Here is a 13681-nt window from a genome sequence, read left to right as displayed (position 1 = left end):
AAAAATACTTCAACATGATAAGAAAAATCACTTGAAGGATTCACCAAAAAAAACAAAAAACAAAATGAGACACAAGAAACTGCAATTATCAAAACTGTATAACACCAAGTTAAGAAGTTCTAGCCAAATGCAATAAAATATGAAACTGAAATCAGAGACAGAGCATTTAAAAGAAAAAAATTGTTTTTTCAGGTGACTGGCTTCCAGATAAAACCCCAGATAGTCACCTTAAAAAACAAAATTATCAGTAAAACAGCTATATACAAAATGAAAATATATTTAACCAAGAACCAGTAAGAAAGCATAATGAAAACAATTTTATAATAACAGCATCATAAGTACGATGTAACAAAAATTAATTTCCAAGAAATGTGTCAGATATATGAAAACTTAATAAATTTTAAAAGTCCACTCTTTCCGTATCAGTTTGTAAGTTTAAAGCAATTCCAAATAAAATACCCAAAAAAGGGGTGTTTGGTTGTATCTAGGGGGTAATAGGGATGGCCGTGTCTTAGTTGTTAAGGTGTTTTGGTTTGCTTTGTTTGATTACTTGTTTCATAATATTCTATAATGAAAATTTTCAAATGTACAGAAAACTTGAAAGAACTGTAGGGTGCTTTGTTGCTTTGGCCAACAAAGTTTACTTGGAAGAACATATGTATAAAAATGCTAATAACACTTTGAAAAAGATAAGTAGCAAAGGAAGACTTGCCCCACTCTGGTAGGCAGAATTCTGGGATGGTCCCCAAGATTCCCACCCCCTTGTGTGCAGCCCTGCATGATTTTGTCCTCATGGATATGATGGATTTCAATCCTTAGATTATATCACAAGAGGGATTTTGCAGATGTAATTAAGATCTCGAATTGGTTGATTATAAGTTAATAAAAAGGGAAATTATCTAAGTGGGCCAAACTTAAACAAGTAGGACCCCTTAAAAAAGGAAGAGATTCAAAGAGATTTTCTCCTGTTAGCACTGAAAAAGATGGAAGCCACTGTGAGTTCTACACTGGCAAGAAACCTAATTCTACCAATGATATGAATGAGCTTGAAAGACAGCCCCCCAGACCTCGCTTACATGGACCTACAGCACCTGCTGACACTTTGATCACAGCCACATGCAATCTGAATATACGATCCAAGTAACCCATGCCCAGACTCATAATCCACAGACACTGATAATAAATGAGATAAAATGGATGTTGTTTTAAGCCACTTAAATCTGTGGTAATTTGATACACAGCAATAGAAAATAAATACACAACTTAATACTAAAACATATCATGAATTTAAATGCATAATAATGTGATATGGTTAAAAAACGGAAACATAGATTATTGGAAAAGAAAGGTCAGTGGACCAAAAGCCCTAGTATGTTCATCTAAAACATCAACGGAAAAAAGAAGGACTACTGAATAAATTATTCTGGGCCAATTGATTTACTAGTTGAAAAAAACAGAGTAAAGACTCTTTTATAGCTCCTTACAAATAAATAAATTCCAGATGGATTAAGTGATTACATGTAAATATCAAAGTTATCTAAAAATTAGAATATAAATAAATATATATAAGGTTTTGTGTTGGTTTAGGACTTCTTAAGTAGAAGAGCAATGGAAAATTAGCAGGACATCATTAATATATTTTACTGCTCAAAGACTAAATCTACTTCACATAAAGCAACCCAAGTGTCCATCAACAGATGAATGGATAAAGATGTGGTGTGTTTATACACACACACACACACACTGGAATGTTACTCAACCATAAAAAAGAATGAAATCCTGCCATTTGCAACAATGTGGATGAACCTAGAGAGTATTATGCTTAGTGAAATAAGTCAGACAGAGAAAGACAAAAACTCTGTTATTATTTATATGTGGAATCTAAAAAATAAAACAAATGAATGTACATAACAAAACAGAAACAGACTCACAGATATAGAAAACAAACTAGTGGTTACAAATAGGGAGAGGGAAGAGGGAGAGGCAAGATAGGGGTATGGGATTAAGAGGTGCAAGCTACTATGTATAAAATAGAAAAGGAACAAGGATATACTGTACAGCAAAGGGAAACATAGCCATTATTTTGTAATAACTTTAAAGGGAAGATAGTCTATAAATATACTGAATCACTATACTGTAACCTGAAACTAATATAATGTAAATCAACTACATTTCAATTAAAACAAAAATAGGCACAAAGTCAATCATGACCATAAAAAGTCAAAAAAGAAAAATATAAGATATCAAACGTTAATGGTCTTACTATATGCCTAACATATAAATAAGGAAAAATGCTACTCCAATAGAAAAGGGAATAAGGGGCATAAACAGACAATTCATGCATAGGGAGGAAAAGAGGGAAAGAAATTACTGAGGGGACTGTGCCACAATTGTAAAGGTGCCTCCTAAGGAAATGGAACAGCACATGCAATGGCACAAAAATCTGTGAGACACCATGAGGTTCTTAAGAAACACCAAGTATGAGAGGACCAGGACATATGGCTACAAAGGTAGATAGGGGACAGATTATGCAGATAATGATGAGCCACTGAAGAATATTAATAATAGACAGACATGCCCAGATTGATATATTAGAAAGTTTTCTCTGGCAACAATGAGGAAGACTTAAGGAGGGAGACTAAGAGAGTGTTACAACAAAAAATTTTTTAGAATATGTTTCATACCTCATCTCAAATTCTTGACATATAAAGTTCCAATTTATCAATTTTTAAGAGCAAAAGAATGATCACGAAAAGTATCTCCAGGGTTGGCATAAACCTTCCAGACTTCAGAAAATACTACAAAGCTACAGTAATCAAAACAGCATGGTATTGGCACAAAAACAGACATATAGATCAATGGAACAGAATAGAGGGCCCAGAAATAAACCCACACACCTATGGCCAATTAATCTGCAACAAAAATGGCAAGAATATACAATGGAGAAAAGACAGTCTCTTAAGCAAGTGGTGTTGGGAAACCTAGACAACTAAATGTAAATCAATGAGATTATAACACTCCCTCAAACTATATACAAAAATTAACTCAAAATGGTTTAAAGACCTAAATGTAAGACATGACACCATAAAAATCCTAGAAGAGAACGTAGACAAAACATTATTGACACAAATCATAGCAGTATTTTCTTAGATCAGTCTCCCAAAGCAAAAGAAATAAGCAAAAATAAACAAATGGGATGTAATCAAACTTAAAAGCGTTTGCACAGTAAAGGAAACCATAAACAAAAGACAACCTACAGAATGGGAGAACATATTTGCAAATGATGCAACTAACAAGGGGTTAATATCCAAAATATACAAACAGCTCACACAACTCATTATCAAAAAAACAAACAACCTAATCAAAAAACAGACAGAAGACCTAAAGAGACACTTCTCCAAAGACATACAGATGGCCAACAGTCACATGAAAAGATGCTCAACATTGCTAATTATTAGAGAAATGCAAATCAAAATCACAATGAGGTATCACCTCACACAGGCCAGAATGACTATCATCAGAAAAGTCTACAAATAATAAATGCTGGAGAGGGTGTGGAGAAAAGGGAACCCTCCTACACTGTTGGTTGGAATGTAAGTTGGTGCAACCACCATGGAAAATAATATGGAGTTTCCTTAAAAAACTAAAAATAGAGCTACCATATGATCCAGCAATCCCACTCCTAAGCATCTATCTGCACACACAATGGAATATTACTCAGCCATAAAAAAGAATAAAATATTGCCATTTGTAGCAACATGGATGGACCTAGAGAATATCATGCTAAGGTGAAATAAGTCAGACAAAGACAAATATTATATGATATTACTTATATGTGGAATCTAAAAAATAATACAAATGAATCTATAGACAAAACAGAAACAGACTCACAGACATAGAAAACATATTATGGTTACCAAAGGGGAAAGGGGGGGTAAGGATAAATTAGGAATATGGGATTAACAGGTACAAACTACTATACATAAAATGGATAAGCAACAAGGATTTACTCTACAGCACAGGGAATTATATTTGATATCTTATAATAACCTATAACAGAAAATAATCTGAAAAAATACTTATATATAACTGAATCACTTTGCTGTACACCTAAAACTAATGGAAGGAAGGAAGGGAGGCAAGGAAAGAATCTCCAGGGTTACTGTGAAGGTGGATCTTCTATTTTAGGGGAACTATATCCTATCCTATTCCCTCAAGAATGAACATTTTAATTGTTTTGCCAATAACAGTAATGGATTTGTAACAGGTCAGTTACTTCTGTTCAGCAATTTGATTTTTATCAGTGTAATCTACAGCCACACAAGAAAACAAAATTGATAAGTGCTGATGAAGATCAAATAAGAAACTTCCTTCTAATTATCATCAGGTTCTACTATTATTACAACCACAATTTTTTTCACAAGTGATTTCATAATAATAGCTAAATAATCTTATCAACTGGTTAGGAAGGACTCTAGATAGTAAATTATCACAGTTTAAGTCTATTTTTTAAAGCTCTCATAGTTGATAGCACAGGACTTACATCAGTTATGTTAACAGGAGAGACAGAAATGAATGTGTGCACTTGGCTACAACACTCTACCACAAAGAAACATACAAAAATGTTCTACAGAAATGAAGATTAAAATTTTATTCTACACAAATCTGGTAGCAAATGGTTTCATTTAAATTCACAAATAAGTAAAAGTGAAAAATATACATCTTACTTAAAGATTATAGCTTATAACAGTTTTTCCTTATTTCTGGAATAGGTTCATGAATGAAAAGTTCATATTAAATAAATCACATATTTTTAAAACAGTAGTGATATTTGACTAAATAATTTGAAATTGATGAATAAAATTGATAATCCTTATAATTTATATTAGTTAAGGGAAATACCCTTCTTTGGGTGGGAAGTAGTAAAATATTAACTAGAAAGCCAGTTGGTTATTAAAAAGACACTCTCACAATGCCAATCAATGAGACTTTACTAAACTAACCACTAAAGCTGCAGCCTGGGGAATTTCAATTAGCAGTTAAGTTTTCTCAATGCTTGCTCCCGCTGGCACAGAATTAATAAAACATGTTTACATATTGCCTTGAGCAAACCAGAAGAGTACCGCCAGTGCAATTTGAACTATAATTATATATTCATAATACCCTCCTGAATGAGAAATTCTCATTTATTCTTCATCTACTTCTAAAGTTTAACTAACTTTAGAAAAGATTCCAGTAAAAATCACCTAAAATTTCATGGCAATGTACTTCCGATTTTGTCCTTTATCTAAGTTATACATGAGGACAAAAAAGTAGTTCTTTGGAGACACAATGCCTCCTAAGACCTTATGCCACATACTCCCAAAAATATATAATTAAAATTATTTTGAAAGTGCCTGCATTCATAGTTTTGCACCAACTAAAGTGAAGCTACAAAATGTAGTATTCTTAACTTCTTCATGTCATACAGATTTCAAAGCAAATATAAGAAAATGGAAATAAGGTAATTTATTCTCTATTTGCCTCTAGAGAAACTGAACTTGTTTCCTCTGTAGGATAAAATAACATAAAATGGAAATTTTGTCTTAACAGAAAAAGAAAAGAGAGAGGAGTAGAAGCTAGAGTTTTATGGGAAGGGGGAGAGCCCGTTGTAAAAAGATTAACTGGGGCTTATTAGATGTAATCTTCTAACAAAAATATGGACAACCCTTAGAACAGATGTGTAACTACTATACCTTAAGTCAACTAAAGTTTATATTCCTCTACCTTAAGAGTAGCACCTTTGTAGATACCAAATTATTCTTTGAAAAGTCACTTCACAGAGTAACTTCTTCAGTTTCTTTCTAAATGTTTCTGAAAACTAGATTATGTAAAAATACATTTTTAAATCTAAAGTAATTCTAAAAAGGAAGAAAGCAATATAGCTTCAAATAATAATTACAGAAAAGAAAATGAACTAGTAAAGTAAGAAATCAATTTAGGATTTATTCTGGCAAATGTTTAAGTATGAAGTCATAACATGTCACCAAAGAGACCACCTGAGCTAATTCATCCTGGCTCCCAAAATGAAACTGTCTGTGTAGAATTCAATCCCTTACGGGACTTCCCTTATGGCACAGTGGTTAAGACTCTGCACTCCCAATGCAGGGGGCCCAGGTTCGATCCCTGGTCAGGGAACTGGATCCCACATGCACGCCACAACTAGGAGTTCACATGCCACAGCTGGGGAGCCCACCTGTCGCAACTAAGACCCGGGCAACAAAATAAACAAATAAATAAAATATTATTAAAACAAAAAATAATTCAATCCCTTTCTTAAGATACAAGGCTGATGAGAAGGAAGGTGTGAGACACATTCTATTTTGGTAGATACTTCTACATCAAGAAAAAGTCAATGTTTCTTTAGCAATTCTGACATCACTATTGATGATCTAGAAATTCTTCCACTACTTAGCCACAGAAGCTAAAAGAAACTTATAATCAAGGTCCATTGCTTGAAATACATACAAACTTGTAATCAGAACAATTTGTCTTCTTAACTGTTGTGGATACAGAATATATTGTACAGTCTTTGTTGTGAGAGACAAAAGTATACTTCTAGAATTCTGAACTAACTATACTTTAAATAGTCAATAATTAATGAAAGCCCCCCAACCACTAAAACAAAACAAAATAAAACCATGATCCAGTATCCTTTATTTAGGTTCAAATAAGATTTTAGATATGAAAAACTTGGGAAAAGTACAAACACTATAGTTATACCTTATCTAAATTGCGCTTACCCTACATTTTTTTTTAATAAATTTACTTACTTACTTACTTATTTACTTATTTATTTATTTTTGGCTGTGTTGGGTCTTCGTTGCTGTGCGTGGGCCTTCTCTAGTTGCGGCGAGCGGGGGCTACTCTTCGTTGCGGTGCACAGGCTTCTCATTGCAGTGGCTTCTCTTGTTGCGGAACACAGGCTCTAGGCGCACGGGCTTCAGTAGTTGTGGCTCGCGGGCTCAGTAGCTGTGGAATGCAGGCTCAGTAGTTGTGGCTTGCGGGCTCTAGAGCACAGGCTCAGTAGCTGTGGCACACAGGCTTAGCTGTTCCACGGCATGTGAGATCTTCCCAGACCAGGGCTCAAACCCGTGTCTCCTGCACTGGCAGGCGGATTCTTAACCACTGTGCCACCAGGGAAGCCCTACCCTACATTTTAAAATTCAAACCACAACAGTAAAGATAGAAGTAAAACAAAAAGGGCTCCAAACAATCAAAAGTGTTGCCAAAGCTTATTCAGTTTTAAAATTTTACTCAAAACAAGAAAAAAAGAAAAACAGTCAATCAAGCTACTCTATTTTACAGAGACTTCTAACAGGGTTAGCTAAATATTAACATACAAATATACAGCAGCACCACCACCACAGCAGATTAAAAGAGGAAGATGAAGAGGATATTCCATTGAGTAGACCAAATAAAAATCAGCAAAAACCGAACATGCACGAGGAAATGAACTATTAAAAAAACAGCCAGGACTCAGCTTCTGGGGTAGGGCAAAGGTTGGGTGCCACTAGAGGAGGAGTAAAAAACCTACTGCCACCCTCCCCAACCCTGTACTGACACAGAATAAAGCCTTCAATCACTGAGACAAGGCAGGAAACCCACTGTTACCTAAACTAACATAATGATGCGAAGCAGAGGTTGAAAGAAGGGCAGGAAACTGTCTTATACCCAACACCTCCCATCCCCACCACCACAAGACAGAGCTCACCTGTGGGGTTGGGAGAGGATAGCAAACTCAACTGCATCCTTAAGTAGGAGACAGAAGTTGTTTGCCTCTGGGGAAGAGAAAGGTACACTGAGAAAGCACCACTCTGAGGCTCTGGCACACAGACCTCCTAAAACAAAAATCAGAACAGGAGAACTAAGAAACCCCCTTGCTCCTACCACAAGACTTATTCCAAGTAAAAAGCAAGAGGAGTCTATTGCTGAGGAGGGACACTGAGAGAGAGAACCCCTTTCTGGCTCAAGCTTGCAGAGTCTGCTGAAAGCTGAGGGTGGAGCAAGAAGACTAAGAAAAACCCTCCAGCACTCCAGGCCTCATACTAGGTACAAAGTGGCAACAGATCATGGCTGGAAGAATATGAAGCCTGTGATACACAGATGGTAACTTGAGCAACAACAACCAAACTGAGATCAAACTACAGACTTGATACTCAACTCCCTACACTAATGGCCTAACAGAAAAAGGGACATAAATATTTCTGGTCATAAATATTATTTACCTCAGTTTCTACTGTTCTGTTGTACAATATTCAAACAAAATTACAATAAACACAAGAAAGCAGGAAAAACAAATCCACTATTAAGGTATAAAATAGTCGATAGAATCAGACCCAGAGATGTTAGAACAATCACAGAGGCACCTGAAAATAACATGATTACTAAGCTGAAGGATCTAGTGGAAAAAGTGGATAATATGTACAAATAGACAGGGAATTTCAACAAAAAGATGGAAATTACAAAAAGGAGTGAAATGGAAATGCTAGAAATGGCAACTGCAATATCATAAAGAATTCCTTTGATGAGCTTATCAGCAAAAGGGACACAGAAGAAGAATAAGTGAACTGTAAGGAAAGGACAAGAAGAATTATCCAAACTTTTGAAACACAAAACTCAAGAAAAGATTGAAAAACACAAAATAGAGCATCCAAGAACTGTAAAACAACATCAGAAGGTCTTACCTATGTGAAATCAGAGTCTCAGAATGAAAACATAGAGAAAATGGGGCAGAAGAAATCTGTGAAGAGATACTGGTTGAGTTATTTACAAAATAAAAACAAATTACACTCCCAAGATTTCAGAGAAACTTTTAAAGCTCAGAGAAACTATACCTTCATATATAATGTCACGTTATTGTAGAAAACATACAGTAAAATCTTGCTTTTGTAATCCAGTCTGGCAATTTCTGCCTATTATTTGGAGTATTTAGATCTGTTCTATCAAACATGGTAGCCACTAACTATATGTGGTTATTTAAATTAAACTGAATAAAATTTAATACACAATTCTTCAGTTACACTAGGCATATTCAAGTGCTCAGTAGAAGCATGCAACTGGTGGCTACTATACTGAACAGCACAGACAAAGAATATTCCCATTTCAGAAAGCTTTATTGGATAGTGCTTGTTTAGAACAATGTAATTACTGATACAGTTAAGATTAAATCTACCACAATGTTATTTCTTTCCTAATTATACCATTTCTTTATTTTTTGCCTCTCTTTTCCTGCCCTCCTTTTCATTAATGGAATATTTTTAATGATCTCATTATTTACTCTGCTACTTGCTTACTGTCTGTCCCTCTTTGTTTTACAATTTTAGTTGTTGCTCTAGGATTTATACTAAATATCTCCAAATGCTATTATACCTCTTCATGCATAGTGTAGGAACAGTACAACAGCCAAGTTTTTCCCTCTTCCTATCCTTTGTAGTAACTGTTGTACAGTTTATTTTTGTGTTCTTATTATTCGTGGCCATTTCCATAGCCTTTCAAATGTAACTTTTTAAACAAATTTATTTATTTTATTTTTGGCTGTGTTGGGTCTTCGTTGCTGTGCGTGGGCTTTCTCTAGTTGTGGCGAGTGGGGGCTACTCTTCATTGCAGTGCATGGGCTTCTCACTGCGGTGGCTTCTCTTGCTGGGGAGCACAGGCTCTGGGTGCGTGGGCTTCAGTAGTTGTGGCTCGCAGGCTCTAGAGCACAAGCTCAGTAGTTGTGGTGCACAGGCTTAGTTGCTCCGTGGGATCTTCCCGGACCAGGGCTTGAACCCGTGTCCCCTGCATTGGCAGGTGGATTCTTAACCACTGTGCCACCAGGGAAGCCATCAAACGTAATTTTAATGAAAATATTATTAGAAAAAGCAACTGTAACAGAGGAGTACTTTAAACACTCTGTCTTCACTAATATTAAAAGTAAAGATTTTAAGAAAATTTATTTTAAAGATACCGAATTCTGGCCCTTGCTAACCCAGTAAGAAATAAGAAATCAATGTCTATATCACTTATAACTTTTTACATAAAACCCGACATTGTCTGTCTTTTCAAGCTTCAATTTTAACATCTAGGCCAATTATTTGATAAATTTGTTATCTAAAACTCAAAAGGGGTTTTAGGTTTTGTTTCACTTCCCCATGGCTTCATGCTTGGAGGCTGCAGAACTTTTAAGAGACTACAAAACTAAAGAAAATCTTAAGATCTACCAAAGAGCAGACAAGTGAATTATCTATCATTTTAACAGTAATTTGACCTTGGAGCCTCCATATTCATATGTAAAATACTACACTTTATGTTCAAGATTGCAGTTTCGGTTTTGAAGATGCCTGTAGCTTTTATTATCTGTTTCATCTACCTTATTTTTGCTGTTGGGGCCTCTTTTTAAATTACTTTCTTATTACTTGGTTTCACCGTATCCATTACTTTCTTTTCACATTGTACTTTTTTTTTTTAGTCTTTTTTTTTTAATTTTTTAATTGAATTTTATTTATTTTTTTTATACAGCAGGTTCTTCTTAGTCATCAATTTTACACACATGTCAACCCCAATTGCCCACTACCATTCCCACCACACCGTGGCTTTCCCCCCTTGTTGTTCATACGTTTGTTCTCTACATCTGTGTCTCAACTTCTGCCCTACAAACTGGTTCATCTGTACCATTTTTCTAGGTTCCACATACATGCGTTAATATACGATATTTGTTTTTCTATTTCTGACTTACTTCACTCTGTATGACAGTCTCTAGATCCATCCACGTCTCAACAAATGACTCAATTTCGTTCCTTTTTATGGCTGAGTAATATTCCATTGTATATATGTACCACATCTTCTTTATCCATTCGTCTGTCGATGGGCATTTAGGTTGCTTCCATGACCTGGCTATTGTAAACAGTGTTGCAATGAACATTGGGGTGCATGTGTCTTTTTGAATTATGGTTTTCTCTGGGTATATGCCCAGTAGTGGGATTGATGGATCATAAGGTAATTCTATTTTTAGTTTTTTAAGGAACCTCCATACTGTTCTCCATAGTGGCTGTATCAATTTACATTCCCACCAACAGTGCAAGAAGGTTTCCTTTTCTTCACACCCTCTCCAGCATTTGTTGTTTGTAGACTTTCTGATGAAGCCCATTTTAACTGGTGTGAGGTGATACCTCATTGTAGTTTTGATTTGCATTTCTCTAACAATTAGTGATGTTGAGCAGCTTTTCATGTGCTTCTTGGCAATCTGTACGTCTTCTTTGGAGAAATGTCTATTTAGGTCTTCTGCCCATTTTTGGATTGGGTTGTTTGTTTCTTTAATATTGAGCTTCATGAGCTGTTTATATATTTTGGAGATTAATCCTTTGTCCGTTGATTCGTTTGCAAATATTTTCTCCCATTCTGAGGGTTGTCTTTTCATCTTGTTTATGGTTTCCTTTGCTGTGCAAAAGCTTTGAAGTTTCATTAGGTCCCTTTTGTTTATTTTTGTTTTTATTTCCATTACTCTAGGCGGTGGATCAAAAAAGATCTTGCTGTGATTTATGTCAAAGAGTGTTCTTCCTATGTTTTCCTCTAAGAGTCTTACAGTGTCTGCTCTTACATTTAGGTCTCGAATCCATTTTGAGTTTATTTTTGTGTATGGTGTTAGGGAGTTTTCTAATTTCATTCTTTTACATGTAGCTGTCCAGTTTTCCCAGCACCACTTATTGAAGAGACTGTCTTTTCTCCATTGTATATCCTTGCCTCCTTTGTCATAGATTAGTCGACCATAGGTGCGTGGGTTTATCTCTGGGCTTTCTGTCTTGTTCCATTGATCTATGTTTCTGTTTTTGTGCCAGTACCATATTGCCTTGATTACTGTAGCTTTGTAGTATAGTCTGAAATCACGGAGTCTCATTCCTCCAGCTCCATTTTTTTCCCTCAAGACTGCTTTGGCTATTCAGGGTCTTTTGTGGCTCCAAACAAATGATAAGATTTTTGGTTCTAGTTCTGTAAAAAATGCCATGGGTAATTTGATAGGAATTGCATTGAATCTGTAGATTGCATTCCGTAGTATAGTCATTTTCACAATATTGATTCTTCCAATCCAAGAACATGGTATATCTCTCCATCTGTTGGTATCATCTTTAATTTCTTTCATCAGTGTCTTATACTTTTCTGCATACAGGTCTTTGGTTTCCCTAGGTAGGTTTATTCCTAGGTGTTCTATTCTTTTTGTTGCAAGGGTAAATGGGAGTGTTTCCTTAATTTCTCTTTCAGATTTTTCATCATTAGTGTACAGGAATGCAAGAGATTTCTGTGCATTAATTTTGTATCCTGCAACTTTACCAAATTCATTGATTAGCTCTAGTAGTTTTCTGGTGGCATTTTTAGGATTCACTATGTATAGTATCATGTCATCTGCAAACAGTGACAGTTTTACTTCTTCTTTTCCAATTTGTATTCCTTTTATTTCTTTTTCCTCACTGATTGCCGAGGCTAGGACTTCCAAAACTATGTTGAATAATAGTGGTGAGAGTGGACATCCTTGTGTTGTTCCTGATCTTAGAGGAAATACTTTCAGGTTTTCACCATTGAGAATGATGTTTGCTGTGGGTTTGTTGTATATGGCCTCTATTAAGTTGCGGTAGGTTCCCTCTATGCCCACTTTATGGAGAGTTTTTATCATAAATGGGTGTTGAATTTTGTCAAAAGCTTTTTCTGCATCTATTGAGATGATCATATGGTTTTTATTCTTCAATTTCTTAATATGGTGTATCACATTGATTGATTTGCGTATATTGAAGAATCTTTGCATCCCTAGGATAAGTCCCACTTGATCATGGTGTATGATCCTTTTAAAGTGTTGTTGGACTCTGTTTGCTAGTATTTTGTTGGGAATTTTTGCATCTATATTCATCAGTGATATTGGTCTGTAATTTTCTTTTTTTGTAGTATCTTGGTCTGGTTTTGGTATCAGGGTGACGGTGGCTTTGTAGAATGAGTTTGGGAGTATTCCTTCCTCTGAAATATTTTGGAAGAGTTTGAGAAGGATGCGTGTCAGCTCTTCTCTAAATGTTTGATAGAATTCACCTGTGAAGCCATCTGGTCCTGGACTTTTGTTTGTTGGAAGATTTTTCATCAGTTTCAATTTCATTACTTGTGATTGGTCTGTTCATATTTTCTGTTTCTTCCTGGTTCAGTCTTGGAAGGTTATTCCTTTCTAAGAATTTGTCCATTTCTTCCAGGTTGTCCATTTTGTTGGCATAGAGTTGCTTGTAGTACTCTCTTAGGATGCTTTGTATTTCTGCAGTGTCTGTTGTAACTTCTCCTTTTTCATTTCTAATTCTATTGATTTAAGTCCACTCCCTTTTTTTCTTGATGAGTCTGGCTAATGGTTTATCAATTTTGTTTATCTTCTCAAAGAACCAGCTTTTACTTTTATTGATCATTGCTATTCTTCATTTATTTCTGCTCTGATCTTTATGATTTCTTTCCTTCTGCTAACTTTGGGTTTTGTTTGTTCTTCTTTCTCTAGTTCCTTTAGGTGTAAGGGTAGATTGTTTATTTGAGATTTTTCTTGTTTCTTGAGGTAGGTTTGTATAGCTATAAACTTCCCTCTTAGGGGGCTTCCCTGGTGGCGCAGTGGTTGAGAATCTGCCTGCCAATGCAGGGGACATGGGTT

At 35.4% G+C, this 13681-nt stretch overlaps 1 protein-coding gene across 6 annotated transcripts in view; it reads right to left on the bottom strand.

Annotated features, from left to right (window-relative positions):
- MNAT1 (MNAT1 component of CDK activating kinase) overlaps nt 1–13681 on the bottom strand; it is a 225492-nt gene that overhangs the window by 84024 nt on the left and 127787 nt on the right. Inside the window, exons 8-9 of one of the 6 annotated variants that reach the window (XM_059914354.1) lie at nt 8727–8782; nt 7792–7820 (exon numbers count right to left, since the gene is read on the bottom strand). The exons of 3 other annotated variants lie outside the window; for them this stretch is intronic. In XM_059914354.1, coding sequence (XP_059770337.1) covers nt 8737–8782 — 46 coding nt within the window. In that variant the 3' untranslated portion in view covers nt 7792–7820; nt 8727–8736. Of the gene's footprint in view, nt 1–7770; nt 7881–8726; nt 8783–13681 lie in introns of those variants that run through there. 2 more of the 6 variants (XM_059914353.1, XM_059914352.1) reach the window with 2 other exon arrangements.

This window comes from Balaenoptera ricei, chromosome 2 (genome assembly GCF_028023285.1).
Source record: "Balaenoptera ricei isolate mBalRic1 chromosome 2, mBalRic1.hap2, whole genome shotgun sequence".
NCBI classification, from domain to species: Eukaryota; Metazoa; Chordata; class Mammalia; order Artiodactyla; family Balaenopteridae; genus Balaenoptera; species Balaenoptera ricei.
The sequence above is the reverse complement of the archived record's forward strand: the minus strand, read 5'-3'. Positions and strand labels throughout refer to the sequence as shown.